Below are 19863 nucleotides of genomic sequence, written 5' to 3' on the forward strand. Positions count from 1 at the left end.
AAAAAATATATTTTGAAAGTTATGTGATTTAATTAATTTGATAAAAAAAGAAAAAATAAAAAAGAAGAGTTAGTTCTATTATGTTTTCCCTTATATTCTCCTTTCCTAAATAAAATAATCCATATTGTCATTTCTCTCCCTCCATGCCTTCTATAAAAGGTTTACAAATTATTTTATATTTCAAGTTTGCTATTGTTAGATTTCATAGTTAATTTTTTTATGACAAATATTTATTACATTCTAAATACAAAACTGTAAAATTTTAATATTTTTAAAATTTTTATCTTTGAAATCCATTTTCAAATAGATTAAATATTTACAAAATGAAATTAATTAAATATTATAATGATAAAAATTAAAATAAAAGATTAGTATGATTATTTTGTAAGTTTTTGAGTGTGCTGCTGATGCATGTCGCTAAAGTAAAAGGTTTAGTGTAAAAGCAGGGAATAAAGACAAAAACCTCAATTTCTTATCCTTTGCTTTACACACTAATCCATTCCATCAAATGATTCAAACGCACTCAATCTATTTTCCAATTTCGATACCATTTTCCCAGTTACTTTCCTCACCTAACCCTGCTACTACTTTTCATACATATAAATAATCATAATTTTGTCCATTCTTCCAACTCCAGCCACAACCAGTGGCATAGCCCAGAGTTTTAACGTGCTGTGCCTGCATTCAAACATACCCAGTTTCATTTTTTATTCTTAAATCCAATGTCTGAGGTAAACCCTCCTTTTTCTGTCTCATTTCAGTGAAACATCCTATTGGTGATGATCCAAGTTTCATTTTTTACCATTTCGTTTGCGTGTGTTTATGTTTTTGTAAGGATGTTTGAAGGTTGTGTCTCACAACATTAAATGGTCGGTTTAGATGTGTATTCTCCGTGTTTACTTCGGTCACATTGTTCATCCTCTGTAAATAGCAGGTTTTTTTTTGCTTTTGCTTTTCTTGGTGGGGTTTATCACTGTAGGAGACATACGTTATATATTGTCACGAGTTTCTTTTCAGGTTTGAAAGTATTGAGTGGAAGAATTTGATGTTGGGGTGATGGATCTGGCAAAAAGCAAAGGTAGTGGTGAAGTTTTGGATCATGTTGATGAAAGGGTGAGTGACGATTTGAACCAATTGGTTGAAGGAAATGCAATTGATGCAGGAGGTGGACATAGGTCGGATGAAAGAGTTAGTGTAAGTGGGGAAGATGAGACTACAGACCAGATGTGTAATGGTCTTGGTTTGAATGTGGAGCTAAAGGAGGGGCTGCAAGAAGTTAATGATCAGAACCTGGTTGGACCTCAAGAAAATAATGATACATTACATGGGGTTGATCAAGGAACCAGTTATAGTTCAAGAAATTTGGTTAGTGGGGAAGTACCTGAGACTTGTGTTGTAATAGATCCTTCCGCACAGATTGATTGTGTCAGTGGAGAAAATAGGAAATTGGAAGCAAAACCTAATGATTCAGGCTTGAGCAAGGTGTCCAAGAAAGTGATAAGAGGAGTGTCTGACATCGATAAAAATTCATGTGTGATTGATATAAACCGTGGCAGCTGCGACGGTTTTAGTGAGAATCTGGAAGGTGAATTGATTTGTAGGATTTGCCATCTGGCCTCTGGGCAACCATTAGAAGCAGAAGCTGTTGGCACTGTAAGTAGTGCTGCTACTACGAATACAGATTTGATTCAGCTTGGTTGTGCTTGTAAAGATGAATTAGGCATTGCTCACAGTCATTGTGCTGAGGCATGGTTCAAGATTAAAGGAAACAGGTAACTGCTGCTTTTGTTAGTACTTGGTAATTTCTATTGTGCATATCAACATCTTTTTTTTTTTTTTTTTGTGTTAATGCCTGCAACATTGAAAATGTTCTGTTGTGTTGCCCGTTTATTTTGAATTCAAAATGGCATAGGGATTCCTGAGGATTTCTACGTTTCTGATTACCTCGTGTCTGTAACCTACTTGGTACAATTTCTCAAAAAGAAACCAATTTGGGATGTGCATTGCTTTAATAATTTGTAATTTTATTTCTTTTTTGTTGATTTTTTCTGTCCCATCTCGTCTTGTGAAATCTTTGAAACTCTGCGGCATACTTTTGCATATAGATTTAGTGTTACTATTACCATTATTATTGCAAATCTATTTTCTTATTATTAAAATTTAATTCGATAAATTTCTTAAATTTGAGTCTGAACTTTTGAAACCGGCTTCATTGCTTATCATTTGTCAGTTGGTTATTGCATGTAGCTCGTTGCCGTTTCACTTTTCGCTGGTTACATCGCTAACTGGAGAACCAATATCATCCTTTTGCACCCTGACACATGGAGTTTTTAGTAGTAATTGACTTCGACGAAGGGTGAGTTGGGAAAATGCATCCACAGACACTCAGTTGGTTTTCCTTCTGAGGTATTAGCTAATAGCTTGGCTTCTGTTGGTTGCGAGCTGAGGTTAATTGACATCCAAATTCCAAATAATGCCACCAGGTCTTAGTTTGGTATAGTTGCATATTTTTCATGTTGATGCCTAGTAAAGAAAAAATGCTTTTGTCTCCACGAAGTTTCTTTGAATCTTATGTTTCTCTTTTCAGCTTATATGTGCGGAATGAACTAGGAAAAAATAAGTTTATACTTCCATCTCCTATAAAAGAATAATATATAGCAATGTACCTCCTATTCCTTTCTGTTTTCTTCCATGGTTTCCACCCATTCATATAGAAAGAAAGAAAAAATTGTATTCATAGAAGATTGTTTGCCAGAAAGATTGTCTTTCGTCTGTAACGATTTCCATGATGATTCAGAATGTGGCCATATTTCACATTTAAAATAATTGCTATTGGTTCTTAGAGAATAAACTCTGGTGGTATGGTGCCAATGTGACTTTCACCAATTTCACTAATTAGTGACCTGTCCCCTTATAAACCCTTCTCTTGCTTGCTTTCCTTTAGTTACGGCATCAATTTGTAATCTATGTATTTTTATGGATCCACACCAAATTAGTGAAAAACTCAAGATAATCTTTTGGTGCTGTTGCAAGTATAATGGTGAACCCAAGAGGCCATAGTGCAAGAACTGATTGGTGGAACCTAGATTATTTTGGTGTTCTTTTTTTGGGTCGAGGGTGGGGAAGGTTCTGCCGTTGCATATTAATGAGTCTAATCTAACAAAATAATATGAGAAGCTCTCTCCACTTGCCTTCTATCTAGAGCTTTGTCAAAGTCGCAGTTACTATTTCAAAATTGTTTACATAAAAATTCAAATTATGAAATGATTGTTCAGATGTATGCTCAATTCAAATTTTTGCGGTTCTCGTTTCAACTGCTCCTGTTGAAGAACGGTCCGAAAATACCATTGGTTTGGGTAACATAACTCAAATATGTGTTTGAAATCACTCATGCATGTACCTCTGTCCTTTTAAGACCCTTCAGAATTTGAAAGCCATTGGGCCCTTACTCATCCGAATCAAGTTGGGTGAACCAATGGGGTTGGGTGGGGGAACCTATATCAGTAATTGTTTTTCCCATTCACATCTTAATATACTTGCAGCTTATTCTTTTTTTAAGTCTGAATATCTTTGTTGCTTATAGAACTGAGACAGAAGAGTTTACGCGTGCTTTTTGCAAACGTTTACATTTTTTTATCTGAAAATTGCAAACATTTACATGGTTATAAGAATGTTATCACCGATCATGGTAGATCTTGTTTAAAATGCAAACTAGTACCGAGGTTCCTGAGGTTCCTATTGTTCTATGTTAGTTCCTTCACGATCTTTAATAACCTTTCGTGATCACAGGTTGTGTGAAATATGTGGTGAGACTGCAAAAAATGTTTCGGACGTTGCTGATCATGGATTTATTGAAGAATGGAATGATACTAGATTCATGGGCAATGATGATACCTCATCCAGAAGATTTGGTGGATGCTGGCGTGGACAACCATTTTGTAACTTCTTAATGGCATGCCTAGTTATAGCGTTTGTTCTACCTTGGTTCTTTCGTGTAAATATGTTCTAGTGGAGGAAGCCAACACCACTCTTCTTGCCTATATGATGAGTGTATGTCATTGAAGTTCATGGCATATTCTTTCTCAGAAGTGGTGGCAATGCATAACCGTCATGACCAACTTCACATTTTTCAGGGTATGTTCCTTGAAATTTGTTGTAAAGAAACTTGCCAACTAGGCAAGTTACGACCAAATTGTTTCCTTATTGCAGCATTCGTGGCTTAGATATTTTATGAGGGAGAAAAGCAAAGAAGATATTTTACTTGTGGCATAGATGTTATATGTTAGACACACTAAATTATTCGCTGTAAAACAAGCAAACAGAACAAGCCTCTCCTTGATTTCTCTTCTCTTTTTTACGTTCTTACACTCTTTTCTTTCTTTACTATCTGTTGGCTTGTCTGCTAATATAAAGTTCAAAGAATCCAATGTCATACGTCATCAGTGTGTTTATGCGCCATTCTTTTTGTTTGCAAGTATTCTAGCTTCTCATCCAAGTAACTTTGCTTGTCATCATTTTCTAAAGTTAATCAAAAGCAATATACTCGAACTCTTGCCTTCATTTTCAAGGTACATAAGCTCATGATACATATTTATGCCCAAGATAAATCCTTCATCAAAATTTTGTTGACTGACAGATCTAAGCAATGGATTAAATTAATATTACAAAAAGTAAAATGAGATCCTAGTAGTAGGGTAGGGTCAATTATATTGGGAAGATCATATATATAGATTTGTCACGGGTTTGATGACGTGCCAAGGGAGCTAAATAATGGATATACCACCTTTTAAATTGAGAAAGTGAAAATTGCAATATCTACAAATTATTGATGTATAAAAAACAAAGATTTGTGTGGCTTCAACATGAACAATTGAACAATATGTGTGGTAGAAGTGAAAAATACTTTATTCCAGTGCAAATGTACAAGTTGGTGAAAAGATAATACTGAATATTAGTTAATATTACATATTAAGCAAAAACATTATCAGAGATCCGTTGTAGTCTAGTTGGTTAGGATACTCGGCTCTCACCCGAGAGACCCGGGTTCAAGTCCCGGCAACGGAATGTTTATTTTGTGAAGTTTTTCTCTTTTATTTTTTATCAGCTTTTGTATATTTACCGGTGTAGCTATAAATAACGGTATCAGTGTGGTTGGTTTGAAGGGGTGAGGAAGAGCAAAGCCAATTATGTCTAAAACTAGAAGCGTAGCACCGTTGAACGCTTATCCAACTTATCATAATCCCAGAAACAAGACGAACCATCCAAAATCTCCCAATTACTTCATCCTCTTCAGACAATCTTGGACATGTCTTCCACCTCCTAATTTTGTCCTTTCTTGCAGTAGCAGTGTCGTTGTCTCTGCAACTTTGTCCAAGCCCACCTACAACGTAGCCATAGACAAGAATGCACAAATTCGCAAATTCTGCCAAACGGGTGATCTCAGAAAAGCCATGGAATTGCTCAAAATTTCACAAATGTCTGAACTTGAGCTGCAAACTTACTGTTCTGTGTTGCAGCTCTGTGCCGAGCTGAAGTCTTTGGAAGATGGAAAGAGGGTTCATTCCATTATCATCTCCAACGGCATGGAAATTGATGACATTTTGGGGGCAAAGCTAGTCTTCATGTATGTTCATTGTGATGATTTGGCCGCAGGGAGACAAATATTAGATGGGATTATCAATGATAAGATTTATCTCTGGAATTTTTTGATGTCTAAATACGCAAAGATTGGAAATTACGAGGAAGCTGTGAGTCTTATCAGGAAAATGCAGAAGTTGGGAATCAGAGGGGATCCTTTTACTTTTACTTGTATATTGAAGTGTTATACAGCATTGGCAAAGATAAGGGCGTGTAAAAGCGTTCACGGGTATGCTTTTAAACTAGGTTTTGGTTCTGATAATACAGTTATTAACTCTTTAATTGCAGCTTATTTTAAATGTCGTGATGTTGAGAGTGCACATAATATGTTTGATGAATTGAGTGAGCCAGATGTTGTTTCCTGGAATTCTATGATTAGTGGGTGTGTTTTAAATGGGTTTTCCTGGGATGGACTTGAGTTTTTCATTCAGATGCTGAATTTCGGGTTTGGTATGGAATTGGTCACCTTGGTTAACGTTCTTGTGGCTTGTGCAAACGTTGGCAAGCTTTCATTCGGTAGAGCTCTTCATACTTGCGGAGTGAAAACTGGCTATAGCGGGGATGTCGTGTTTGACAACACATTACTAGACATGTATTCTAAATGTGGCTATTTAAAAGGTGCAACTGATGTTTTTTCCAAGATGAGTAAAACTTCTGTTGTTTCTTGGACTTCAATGATATCTGCTTATGTACGGAAGGGTCTGTATGATGAAGCCATTATATTATTTGAAGAAATGCAAAGCAAAGGTCTTAAGCCAGATGTTTATACTGTCTCAAGTGTGGTTCATGCTTGTGCTTGTAGCAACTCGTTGGATAAAGGAAGGAATATACACAATTTCATTAAAAAGAACAACATTGGATTGAATTTGCCTGTTTTCAATGCTCTCATGTATATGTATGCAAAATGTGGAGTCATGGAAGAAGCTCGTTTAATTTTCTCTCAAATTCCTGTCAAAGACATTGTCTCATGGAACACGATGATTGGAGGTTATTCACAAAACTCACTTCCCTATGAAGCTCTGGAACTGTTTGTGGACATGCAAAAGCAATTGAAGCCTAATAGCATTACAGTGGCTTGTGTCCTTCCAGCTTGTGCAGGCTTAGCAGCTCTAGAGAAAGGTAGAGAGTTACATGGGCACATATTGAGAAAAGGGTACTTTTCAGATTTACAAGTTGCCTGTGCACTTGTTGATATGTACGTGAAGTGTGGGTTAGTAGTTATTGCACAACAACTTTTTGATATGATTCCTAAAAAGGATATCATCTTGTGGACTGTTATGATTGCTGGCTATGGCATGCATGGGTTTGGAAAGGAGGCAGTTTCCACATTTGAAAAGATGAGGATAGCAGGTATTCAGCCTGAAGATTCCTGCTTCACTTCAATACTCTATGCTTGCAGTCACTCTGGATTACTGAAAGAGGGATGGAAATTCTTTAGTTCCATGAGAAGTGAATTCAACATTGAGCCTAAGTTAGAACACTATGCATGTATGGTGGATCTCCTTGTTCGCTCTGGAAATCTATCCAAGGCATACAAGTTCATTGAAACTATGCCAATTAAACCAGATGCTGCAATTTGGGGTGCCTTGCTTTCTGGATGCGGGATCCATCATGATGTGGAGCTAGCAGAAAAAGTAGCAGAGCATATTTTTGAGCTTGAGCCAGAGAACACAAAGTATTATGTTCTTCTAGCAAATGTCTATGCAGAGGCGGAAAAGTTGGAAGAAGTAAAAAAGTTACAAAGAAAGATAGGTAAGGGGGGATTTAAAAAGGATCAAGGTTGTAGTTGGATTGATATTCAAGGAAAGTTTAACATCTTTGTTGCTGGGGATACTTCCCACCCTCAGGCCAAAAGGATAGACTCATTGCTGAGAAAACTGAGGATGAAGATGAATAGGGTAGACTACTCTAATAAGATGCGGTTTGCATTAATTAATGCCGATGATATGAATAAGGAAGTGCTTCTCTGTGGACACAGTGAGACTTTAGCCATGGCTTTTGGTGTACTAAATTTGCCTCCAGGGAAGATTGTTAGGGTAACCAAGAATCTTAGAGTATGTAAGGACTGTCATGATATGGGGAAGTTGATGTCCAAGACAACTGGGAGAGATATTGTGTTGCGAGATTCAAACCGGTTTCACCATTTCAAGGATGGTGTATGTTCTTGCCGAGGTTTCTGGTAAATCGTTGGAAATTTTCTATAAAAGGGTTGTCAATGTATCCTCCTCTTCACGTGAATTGATAGCTGCATATTTTGCAATCAGAGTTCTCTTACTGATGTGAGACTCGTTACAGATTAGGATTCAAGGTCATTGTCAAAATGTAGGTAGAAGTGATAGTGATACTTGTGTAGAATCAGTGGTTGAGACTACGGTTTTTTTAGTTTTTACGATAATGCCAGAGGCAATTTTATTTCCTTAGCCAGAAAGGATGTTATTCATGGATGACTTGTCTAAAGATCTATATTTGGATTGGAATAGCTTCGCGGCCGATATCTGTAATTAGGGGTCAGATGTAACATATTTTTCTGAGATAGATCATTGGCACTGTGACATATTTATGATTTCTGCGAGTGATCTCATTTTGCTTTTAGATTCCAACTTTCTTTTTCTGAACTGATCATGATGACCAATCTCGACTCGTGAGAAGGGAATCAAAATCAGAATGACAATAAAAATGCTGAGGAAATGAGAAATTCAGTGCTGTGTCCTCTTTTTTGAAGTACGGGTATAGTTGCATAAGGATGTCACGCCATACTGAATGGGTGACGTGTTTTTGAGGTATTCTAGATTCAAATTGCTCTCCATTACGCATCTGATATAACTGAAACATTACACATTCAAATAATCATATTCAATCTGTTTTGTTTGTCCCCCTTTAAAATATTGTGAATCAAATTACTTTACTCCTCAAAAGTCACGAATCTATACCCCTTCAAAGCCATTTTTATGGATTAAAATATTAATGGACCTCTGCATCATGCATAAAATCCTTTATATTTCTATATAGTCGCAAATAAAAAAATTCATACACATAAATTAAAAGCAAAAAAATCTATAGTTCAAACCTTGATAAAATATACATACATTTAACAAATCTATTACCTTGTCAATTTTTTGCATCAGGAGTTACAAGTTACAACTTTACATGATAGCCTGCATCAAGAGATATCAGTATTCAAATATGGATTTCACCAAAGCTTAACCCTTTAAAAATTTCCTTAGGTATTAGCCATTTTTGTTCTTCCTTTCCCTCAAGCGTTTTTGAACATTTAGGCTTCACTGCAATAATTTCCTTGGAATACTTTCTTTGGTACTGACAGATGCATATGGCCTGCAGGGAGAGAGTTATAGTAAACTGCTATGTGCAAAACTTCCTTCTTTTACGAGCCTTGCACATGCAACTGCCAATCCACCCTACCCAAGAACACTGTTTTTTTGGTTTCAGGGAAAGAATATCTGTAGCAGTAATGAATCTTAATTGATAAAAGCTGCATCCACAAACTCAGAAATGCCAATTAAGGTAGTCATAAAAAAATGCAGAACCTGGGACAATTAAGTAGTCATGCATTTGTTTCACTTCTCATGTTGTCTTTCCGTTAATTTGGTCTGTTGTGTTTTGTTTTATTGCTATTTTCTAAGTTTTACAAATTTTCTCTTTTAAACATTTAATGGACAAACAAACAAGAGCTTAATAGATAGACTCCACGAGCAGGTGATTTTTTTAGTTCTAGATAATAGTTTTCTAAAAATTAAAAGTCAAACGAAAGAAAATATAATATACGCTAAAGAATGAAAAATAGAAAACTTATATATATTTAGGAAGAGGTGCGTATTAGGTGAATATTAAATAAGAAACAAATGATGTTTCTAAAAAGCACTAATAAGTTGTAGTGGCCTTATGCTGTTTGAGCATGCTAATTAATTATAGGCTTAAGACCTCTTTTTGTCCCTAGAAAGAGGAATTGTGTTCAAAATGATTCTATCTTTTTTAAAAAGTAATAAATGATCCCAATTTTTGAAAAAACGGGTCAAGTTAATCTTTTTACTAATGGTGTCAAAATTTTAAAGGTGAATGAGATGTAAAATAAAAAATTGAATAATCCTTTAAAGGGAAATAAATAATTATAAAAAAATTAAATAACTACTAAAAAATGTTGAATTAGGCGAAGATTCCTTTTAATTTATAATTAAAAAATTTATGAAAAGTTAGGGTTTTATTAACCACTGTAAATAGCAATTTCTAATTACCTCTAATCTTAATAGGTAATTTAATTAAAATCACTTTAACTCTAATTAAATTTCTAAAAGCTAATTCACTATAAAAAAACTTAATCAAGAACTTGTCTTCTTCTTCCCAATTTTCTTTTGTTTCTTTCGCGCTAACAACCCAACCCTGAGTTCTTATTTTTCGCGGACAACTCTACTCTGAGAGTTATCCTTGTCTCGAGCAAAGGCAAAAGCCTTGTGACGGCAAAGACGACAAAGATGCGGGAGCGCGATGCAAGCGGCGTTTTTGTCTTCTGTGTTGGTTGGCGGTGTGTTCGCGAGGGACCGCGTGAGGAGATCATGTCGAAGAAGGTCGTTGTGGCTCGCGGTGGAATGATCTGGCGAGTACTGTGGCGGAATCGCGAGGCCCTTCGTGGCGCAAGGAAAACCCTCTTCTTCTTCTTCTTCTTCTCTGTTTTGGGTTGTTTCGTAGGGAAGCGCAGACACGACCTCTTCGCGACGCAATGGTCACGATAGAGGCGTGTTGTTTTTTCGCAGAGGCGGGTTGTTTCTTGACCACTTTTTTTCTGACACGAAAATTGAACTCCTCTTCTCAAATAAATGAATTTTTTTTGACAGATATGTGGTATTTCAAAATTTGGAGGATGATTGAAAATCTTGTGAAAAGTAACTTCCATACATAGATTAATAATCTTCTAAAGAAATGAAATTAATATTACAGAAATGAACAGCTCATGAAGGATTTTTATTTGGAATGCAGAACAGAGAATTTGACTTCAGAAGAGAAAGAAGCAAATTGAGTGGAGAGTTGTTTACTCCTAAATCTGAACAGTCTCAAAACCCCTTTGAATGGAAGCCTTAACTGCATCCAGTCTATTTTTTTTGTCACAATTTTAACCTCACTACCACACAACTGTCACGCAATAAGATAAATTTTTTTACGCCGTTAGCAAAAAGGATTAACTTGACCAGTTTTTTCAAAAGTTGGGATCATTTGTTACTTTTTAAAAAAAGTAGGACAATTTTGAACACAACCCCTCCAAAAGAGGTATTAAGCCTTAATTATAAATCTCTTAATTATGTTAAGGAATTTATAGTTGAGTTTTAATTTTTTATTGGTGTTGTATTGATTTATTTTTTTTCATTTATGTATTTATTTAGCTTTTTTATAATATGTATATTTTTTGTGCAATGTATTTTTATTATAGATTTGGTACGTTCCTTTCATATTTTCTGTTCTTTCTTTTCATTTTATTTTTTTAATAAAATTATCATGTTATATGACAATTATGTGCAACATAAACTTATTTGGAAAATAAACATTACTGTTTAGAAATAAAATATTTATAAGCTTCTTTGAATGAGCAACTCTAGACACCAAATAATGGACACTTATAACTTATATCTCATTATATCACTATATACTTTTTTTATTTCCTTTTTCTTTTTAACAAGTAAAATAATTTTTTGGTGTCCAAATTTTTCTAAAATGAGTTTTGGATGAAAATAAACTATTAACATAGGTCATATTTGTAACATTTCAATTTTTGTAGTGTTTAACTACTATAAAATATATTACATTTTTAATAAAACAAAACAATTGGTTCGAGAAAAGACATATTTTAAATATTATGGTCTTTTCGGTTTTTATTTTTAAATAACATAATGTGGTTCATTAAGCCCTTAAGTTTTTATTTTGTTTCAACTGCATGGAAGTTATGGAGTAGTTATTGATTTTTGTTTCAATGACAATAACAAATCCATTCATTTTTTTAACCCTTAGATGACCAAACTTTACAAAGGGAATGAGATACTCCCAGTTTTGATCACTAAGCCTACTCTTCTCTTTAGATAAACACACCATCAAGTTTTGAGTGAGTGGAAGTTTAGAAAAACAAAGTTGTGTTTGAATTTTTAAAGTTGTAATGGCAGAAGGTACACATTTTATTCTGATTTTTTGCTTCCGTTGTGTTGATATGGATGTATTATTATAATGTTTATATAGCATGTTTGGGTCAGTTTTTACACTCTTAATTTATCATTTAACCTGACTCTGATACCAAATGATAAATTAACCGTGTAAAAACATGTTATATGAATATTATAATAACATATCCAGATCAACACAGCGGAAGCAAAAAAGAAAACAAAATAAAATACGTACCTCCTACCATAGGTCATATTTGTAACATTTCAATTTTTGTAGTGTTTAACTACTATAAAATATATTACATTTTTAATAAAACAAAACAATTGGTTCGAGAAAAGACATATATTTTCAATATTATGGTCTTTTCGGTTTTTATTTTTAAATAACATAATGTGGTTCATTAAGCCCTTAAGTTTTTATTTTGTTTCAACTGCATGGAAGTTATGGAGTAGTTATTGATTTTTGTTTCAATGACAATAACAAATCCATTCATTTTTTTAACCCTTAGATGACCAAACTTTACAAAGGGAATGAGATACTCCCAATTTTGATCACTAAGCCTACTCTTCTCTTTAGATAAACACACCATCAAGTTTTGAGTGAGTGGAAGTTTAGAAAAACAAAGTTGTGTTTGAATTTTTAAAGTTGTAATGGCAGAAGGTACACATTTTATTCTGATTTTTTGCTTCCGTTGTGTTGATATGGATGTATTATTATAATGTTTATATAGCATGTTTGGATCAGTTTTTACACTCTTAATTTATCATTTAACCTGATTCTGATACCAAATGATAAATTAACCGTGTAAAAACATGTTATATGAATATTATAATAACATATCCAGATCAACACAGCGGAAGCAAAAAAGAAAACAAAATAAAATACGTACCTCCTACCATTGTAGCTTTAAAAATCCGAACACAACTTTGTTTTTTAAACCTTCAGTCACTCAAAACTTGATGATGTGTTTATCTGAAGAGAGAAGTAGCCTTAGTGATCAAAACTGAGAGTATCTCATTCACTTTATAAAGTTTGGCCATCACAGGGTTAAAAAAAGGAATGAGTTTGTTATTGTCGTTGAAACAAAAATCAGTAACTACTACATAACCTCCATGCAGTTGAAACAAAATAAAAACTTAACGGCTTAATAGACCACATTATGTTCCTTAAAAATAGGAACCGAAAATGACATAATATTAAAAATACTGCTAACATATATACATTGTCCTACACTACAAGAAGATATACTACACTACACCAAAAGTGTAACATAGACATTACAAAACAAAGGATAATGATACTTTGACAACATTTTTTGGACAACATTTTAACATCATCTATGTGTCATTCTGTGATTGGTCCATGTTGGTGTTTATGATTATTATTATTGATTGTGGAGTAATTTTGAACCAATCATAGAATGACATGTAGATGATGTTAAAATATTGTCAAAAATATGTTGTCAAAGTATCATTATCCCAAAACAAAGAGGGAACGACTCTAAGCTTCAATTCTGCCACCAACTAGCTCCTGCTCACTAGAGACATCCCTAATCTTGTACCATTAAGGTAATCATTGAAAAAGAGAAAACAAACATACACGAACACACAAAAGCAGAAGGGTAAGTTAAAGTACCAAAAGAATATTCATACTTTTTAAAACAATATTATCACATGTTAATGTTGTAACAGGTCTCATGTAAAATATCTTAATATAGTCCCAATATTTATATTTTATCTTAAATGATAGAGTTAATGTAAAAATAATACTTTATATTAATATATAAATATTTTAAACATAATTTAAATAAAATTTAAGATAAAATATAAATTTAAATAGACTTGTTAAAAATATTTAATAAAATATCAATTTTAATAAAAATATCATTATAACATTTATATAAAAGTTAAATTTGATCTTAATTTAAAAAGGATGAAATTATTTTAATTTAAAAAATTAAAATTATATTAAAAAAATAACAAATACATAATGCTCTAAGTTTGATTTTTCACCTAATATTTATTCCAAAAATGACAATAACAAATGACATTTAAATTAATATAGTTAGTATAGAAAAAAACAAATTACATTTTAAAAATAAAATTTAATTACAATATATTTTAGAAAGTAAAAATTCAATTAAGATCAATAAACTAAATATTTAATTGAGATTTTCAAATAAATAGAATATTCATTCGAAGATTTAAACTAGGGATGACAACGAGCGGATCGGACATGATAATGTCTACTCGCAATCTGACTCGACAAAAAAAATTCACCTGCTACCCGCACGGTTACTCGCTTAAAAAATATCCGTTTATATTTAAAAACCCGCGGATATCCATAGATACCCGTGGATACCCACAAATATTTAAAAAAATATATTTTTATAAATTATTAAAATAAAATTTAAATAAAATTACAAAAAATATATAAAATATATATAAATTAAATTAATTATAAATTAAAATTTAATTTTAATTAAATTTAACCTAATAAAATATAAATTAATGTTAATTTTAATTAAATTTAACTTAATAAAATATAAATTTAATTTAAATTATTTTTTTTGCGCGTAGCGGATATGAGCAGGTACGAATAGTATTAATACACACACCCGACCCATTTATAAGTGGGTATAAAAATACCTGCTACTCGCAACCCGCACATAGTAAATATCTGCAGAGTCATCGCAAATTTTATCCGCAGATATCCACCAACGCAGATTTTTTTGCTATTCCTAATTTAAACCTTATGTTTTCGATAATTGGATGGCATTACCCATTTTAACCATTCCACTTTTATTATTTCCACACATTCGTTTTTTCCTTCTATTCTTTTCTATTTTCTTCTTAGAATGTAAGGATAAATTAGAAGAAACCACGTATGAAGCAAATGGCAATATACACTCTTTTTGTTCTAACGATAAAAAAGTAGACAGTTTTCTTTTAATACAAGTAAAAACAAAATTAAGGTTTAATGTCTTTGGAGGTCCCTATTTATGCGGATTTGTATTAATTGGGTCCCCGTATTTTGAAAGAGCTCAATTGGGTCCATTTTTATGTAAAATTGAATTGATAAAACCCTTGCTCTTAAATTATATGGACGACGTTAAAAATGTTGTCTTGTGGCTAGGTGAGGTGGCATCTCATAAGCACGTGGCATATAAAGAGGTCCACATAATGACCAGATGGATGTGGCCGATGAGGCCTTGCCACGTGTCAGCCCCTTCCCCACCCAAAATTAGGGTTTCAGATTGGAGGGAAGGGGGAAGACTTCTTGCACCGTCATGAACAAGAATTTTATGCCTGTGTTGTGAGCAGCTTTCAAGGAAGGATGAAGGATCGCGATTGGGATTCTGGCTTGAAGGAAGTTGACCCTGTGATTTGATATATTGTTTCTGCGTTTGATTTGCAAGTAATGGAGAACGAAAGAACTTGCGAGTTTCGTTTCTGGTGCGTCAATGGAGAAGACGAAGATATGTGGGTCGCTCTTGGGTTAATCTCCAGGCGATTCGCGCGATTGGAGCTTCGCGAGGTGGAAGAAGATGTTCGCAATCTGCAGCGGCAACATTTAGGGTGTGGTCGGATCTTGGTTTTCTGCAGATCTGTTTGTGGTTTTCTGGTTATTGATGGTGAATAAGATGATCTCGTCACTGTAGATGGTGCGACGGCGGCGACGACGCTTGAAGGTTATTGGCTTCTGGTTTGCTTGTAGGTCTAATTGTGGTTGCAGGTGTAGGCAAGCAGCGGCGCGATTAGTGGTGGAGAAGAGTGGTGATTCGCGATCTGCAACAACGGCGTAAGGTGGACGATTCTGTGATAGAGATTGGACGGTAGTGCTGCTGGCACGACAGTGATAGAGGTGCAACAAAAGGGAGAAGAAGCTTTGGTGGTGGCGCGTGATGCGTTGGAGAGGACGGTTGCCGACGAGGATGGCAGTGACAGCGCTAGATGGTGCGACGACTAGGGTTTCTTGAAAAGAGATTAGCGTTTGTCTGGAGATGTGATGATGACGTGTCAGGATGGTGATGTGACAGAGACTTTTTTAAACTTTTTTTAAATTAAAAAATCATTTAAGTCCACCTATTTGCCACGTGCTTATGAGATGTCACCTCATTTAGCCACCAAGCAACATTTTTAACACCGTCCACAAAATTTAACGGTAAGATTGATTTAGTTTTACATAAAAGAAGATCCAATTAAGCTCTTTTAAAATCGAAGACCCAGTTAAATAGAACTCCGAAGACATTAAACCCAAAATGAAATGTCTGTAACTCAAAAACAATAGCATGCCAAGTACACTTTTTTTAAGGCATGGCACAGAAAATATGAACAAGTTTATATTTTTTTATCGCATACCTTCTTTTTCTCACTACATTTTCATTTTATTAACTTTTTAATGTTTGAATAATCAATTTATGGGTAAAGATTCTTAAATTCTCTCTCTGACTTCAGAGAATCTGATTGCATGCCACGAAAAGCAGTTTTTCTCTCCGCTGCCCCAGACTCTAGAATAAGATTAAAAAATGTAGTAAATTCAATTTTTAATTAAACAACTTTTATAAGCCACAGTAATTAGTAGTAATCACGCGACTAAATAAATAAAAAAAGTTACGCGTACTTGTTACCGTTTTTTTTCTTAAAAAAAACTTATAAAAGCTACATGCTTTGATGGTTTTTATTTAATTAAAAACAATCTTACATTAAAAATGTTGTGCTTACAACCCACATTAATTTTCATATACAAAAGTTTACATTTTAATCTTCATATAAAAAATATTTATGAGTTATCTTCATTGTTTAAACAAATTTAAATATTATATTTAGTCTTTATATTTTCTCTCAGAAAAAAACAAAACATTTATGATAAAACATTAAGAAATAATTCACACTATTAATAAAAAAGTATAATAAAAGTATAATCATATTGTTGGTTCATCAACCATATTTACTATTTACTGTTTCGTTTCTTCTCTTAAAAGTTTAAGCTTACTTTTATTTCTAACATATTTAAATTATTTAAACACTTAATAATTTGATTCTTATATCTAAATCTTTAATTTGTTTTGATCTAATTAATCTCTTACATATTAAAATTTGAGTTAGTTTCTATCTTGAAATCTCTCTAATTTTGATATATAATACCTTAAAAATAAAAAATAATTTAAATTTTAATATATTTTGACACATATCACTTTAAGAGGGTGATAATATCAATTTTAAAAAATAATGTATTAAATATTTTTTTACAAAAATAAAAATTCAATTGAATTTTTTTTAATTATAAAACTCAATTAAAAACTATAAAAATAATAATAAACTTTTATGATAAAGTGAGTTATCAAACTCTAATGAACTTGATGTTGTTATATTGGTATTGTACAAAACTTTTACGTCATCTACAAGTTTAAAAAGTTGTTTGGAAAGGCAATTTTCCTTAATTTATTAATATTTTTTAATACAAATTTATGACTGAAAAGTTTCAAAACAATAATACTTCAAGATATAAAATATACCAATAAATTTGAGGTTTTAATATGTTTTTTCGGTAATATTATTATAAATCTAATAAATAATAGGTGTTACTTTGTACACACTTTTTTATTTAATGATAGAAGAACATTTAGTTCTTATAATTATACACGCTGTATTTTTTTCTATTACATTTAAAAACGATATCATTTGTTTTTCATATATATTTATTTCAAGACTTAATTAAATTTTAATTTAAAAAAAAATTAAAATACTTTTAATTGAGTTTTTATTAATTTTTTTTACGTACTCATTATATTTTTTAATTGACTTTTTATTAATTATTTTAGTATATTGAATATTCAATTTTTATATTTTTCAAATGAGTTTTATTTATTTATTTATTTTTGTTAATTATGTGATATTATAGTGTTTTTACTCCATATATTTGTCTTGACACGTGAGATTGTGATTTATATAAAAATTATATTATAGTTAATGTAAAACAATAAGTGGATTTTATTATTTTCATTGAAAATGTGTTGGATAATGAGGTTGTCATGTTTCAGATTATATTCATGTTATTATCTAATTCGACAAAGAAATTGTTCGTTTCACCACCATTAACAAATTCACATTTGTCATCAACATGCACTAGAAGAAAATATAAATTTAGTGTCAACCTTGGCTAACACTGAATGATTATTAGCACAAGATTGTGAATCTCTAAAATCACGAGTTGTAATTTGTTAGGACATCTTTTGAATGAAAACTCTTAGTAGTATTGGCTAATTCATCACAAATTTTTAAATTATTTTTTAATAAAAGTAGTTTATCATAAGCCAAGTCAATGTTAATACATTTTTATTTTAAAATTTATTTAATTTAAGGTCTATTTATAATATTACTTTAATTTGCTTCAATTTAGTTGATGCTGATGGCAATAAATTCAAAAAAGAAAAATCATATAACGCTTCCATGTCCGACGAAAATAAAATAGAAAAGAAAAACAAAATAAAAAATATAATTATCACTATAAAAATAATAAATTTTAGGAGAGGTTATTTTTCGAAGGTTTTTAAAACTCCGGAAATTTTCGACGGTTCAAAACATAAACCATCCCTAACATTTATTTTTTTTTATTTTTAAAATAATTTTTCTGCGCCTTCATTCCTTCTGCCTTTTTTTTTTTCAAACTCTAATCCCTCCTCCTGCCTACATTTCCCCCAAACCACTATCTTCATTTCCATTCTGCCTTCATTCTCTCCCAAATCATAATCTTCATTTCAGTGCACCATAAGCATCATCTCAATCTCGTCGTTCTCCGCCACCGCTGCCGGAAGCTTAATTCCACTCTCTGCTGCTTTTCCTCTTCCTTCTCCGAGAAGCATCACGCAAACTCCCCCAACTCCGATGACATCGTTGAGCTTCCTTTCTTCCCTTTCCCTCTGGTGCTCTTCCCCGGCGCCATCCTCCCCTTGTAGATCTTCGAGTTCCGCTACTGCATCATGATGCATGCATTCCTTCAAACAGATCTCCGCTTCGGCGTCATCTACACGAATGTCGTCTCCGGAACCGCTGACGTTGGCTGCGTCGACGAAGTCATAAAGCATGAGAGCCTCATGGATGACCGCTTTTTCCTCATCTGTAAGGGCCAGGAACGGTTCCGAGTGAACAGTGTGGTGCGCACGAAACCCTACCTGGTCGCGCAGGTGACATGGCTCGAGGACTGGCCATTTCCCTCCACCGACCTCGATCTGGATAGGCTGGCCACCAAGGTGGAGACCTACATGAAGGACATTGATTATCCAACCGGTTGGGAGGGAAACCGGAGAAGTAGGTTGGGGATTTGAGAAGAAACATGTTTCCAACGACGTTCTCGTTCTTTGTTGGCTCACCTTTTAACATATTATGTTGATATCCTTTGTTCCGAATTCCTTATTTGCATTGACATTGATTGTTGTTTATTTTAACAAAATTTAACTTTTTCTTCATAGTGGTCACTTATGACACTTCTAAACCCAACTTTTAGCATGGAGAATCTTATTTACATTGGTTATCCTGGTGATCTATCATCTGTTGTCCGTGTGATAAAGAAGCGGCTTTTGGATCGCAAGAAGCAACATTCATATAGAAACGTTTTGCAGGGCTTTGTTTTTGGGCCTAGGAAGGTTGGGAAATCTACATTATTGAATTCTTTTATTGAAAGGTTTTTCCTTTTATGTGTTACCTTTAAGCTTATTGATATTATAATTTCCAACACCTTATACCTTGTTGAATCAATAATGTAGGCCATATTCTGAAGGTTAATATCCAACCAATGAAGATCGTTATGGTGTAAATGTAGTTAATGTTTCTATGGTAAGTGATACCTGGTTGACATTTTTCAATAGCACTACTTACAAGGCCAAAAAATCGTCTTTCTTATTTGTTTAAGTACCTGCCCTTGCTTCTATTTTATTCATTTTATAAATCTGAACTTTTGTTTCGTCTCTTAGTAAATTGTTTCTTTTTCAGGAAAACAAAATTATCTTGTGCTGAGAGAGATACCAGAAGATGGAGTTAGGAGCTCCTGTCCAATAAGGAGTCTTTG

At 33.1% G+C, this 19863-nt stretch overlaps 2 protein-coding genes, 1 non-coding gene and 1 pseudogene across 5 annotated transcripts; all 4 read left to right on the forward strand.

The window, feature by feature from the left end:
* The first annotated feature begins 509 nt into the window (after nt 1-509).
* Nucleotides 510-4458, forward strand: LOC108331366 (uncharacterized). 3 transcript variants are annotated; one of them, XM_052871623.1, is made up of 4 exons: nt 516-731; nt 836-934; nt 1018-1772; nt 3790-4458. In XM_052871623.1, exons 3-4 carry the CDS (start codon nt 1057-1059, stop codon nt 4007-4009), a joined length of 936 nt encoding a protein of 311 aa, XP_052727583.1. In that variant the 5' UTR covers nt 516-731; nt 836-934; nt 1018-1056; the 3' UTR covers nt 4010-4458. The 3 variants fall into 3 exon arrangements, with proteins under 3 accessions (XP_052727584.1, XP_052727583.1, XP_017421691.1); XM_052871624.1 differs by adding an exon at nt 2248-2356 and having other exon boundaries at nt 510-1772; nt 3790-3929; XM_017566202.2 differs by lacking the exon at nt 836-934.
* Nucleotides 4459-4991: 533 nt separating this feature from the next.
* Nucleotides 4992-5064, forward strand: TRNAE-CUC (transfer RNA glutamic acid (anticodon CUC)). Its single transcript has one exon. It is a non-coding gene; the product is annotated as a tRNA-Glu (tRNA).
* Nucleotides 5065-5136: 72 nt separating this feature from the next.
* On the forward strand, nt 5137-8229 carry LOC108323267 (pentatricopeptide repeat-containing protein DOT4, chloroplastic). The gene has a single exon (XM_017555703.2). The coding sequence runs from the start codon at nt 5187-5189 to the stop codon at nt 7818-7820; it is 2634 nt and encodes an 877-aa protein (XP_017411192.1). The 5' UTR covers nt 5137-5186; the 3' UTR covers nt 7821-8229.
* A 6987-nt stretch (nt 8230-15216) lies between these two features.
* LOC108325997 (uncharacterized) lies at nt 15217-19188 on the forward strand (annotated as a pseudogene).
* The last annotated feature ends 675 nt before the right edge of the window (nt 19189-19863 follow it).

The sequence above is a fragment of the Vigna angularis genome, chromosome 1 (genome assembly GCF_016808095.1).
Source record: "Vigna angularis cultivar LongXiaoDou No.4 chromosome 1, ASM1680809v1, whole genome shotgun sequence".
NCBI lineage: Eukaryota > Viridiplantae > Streptophyta > Magnoliopsida > Fabales > Fabaceae > Vigna > Vigna angularis.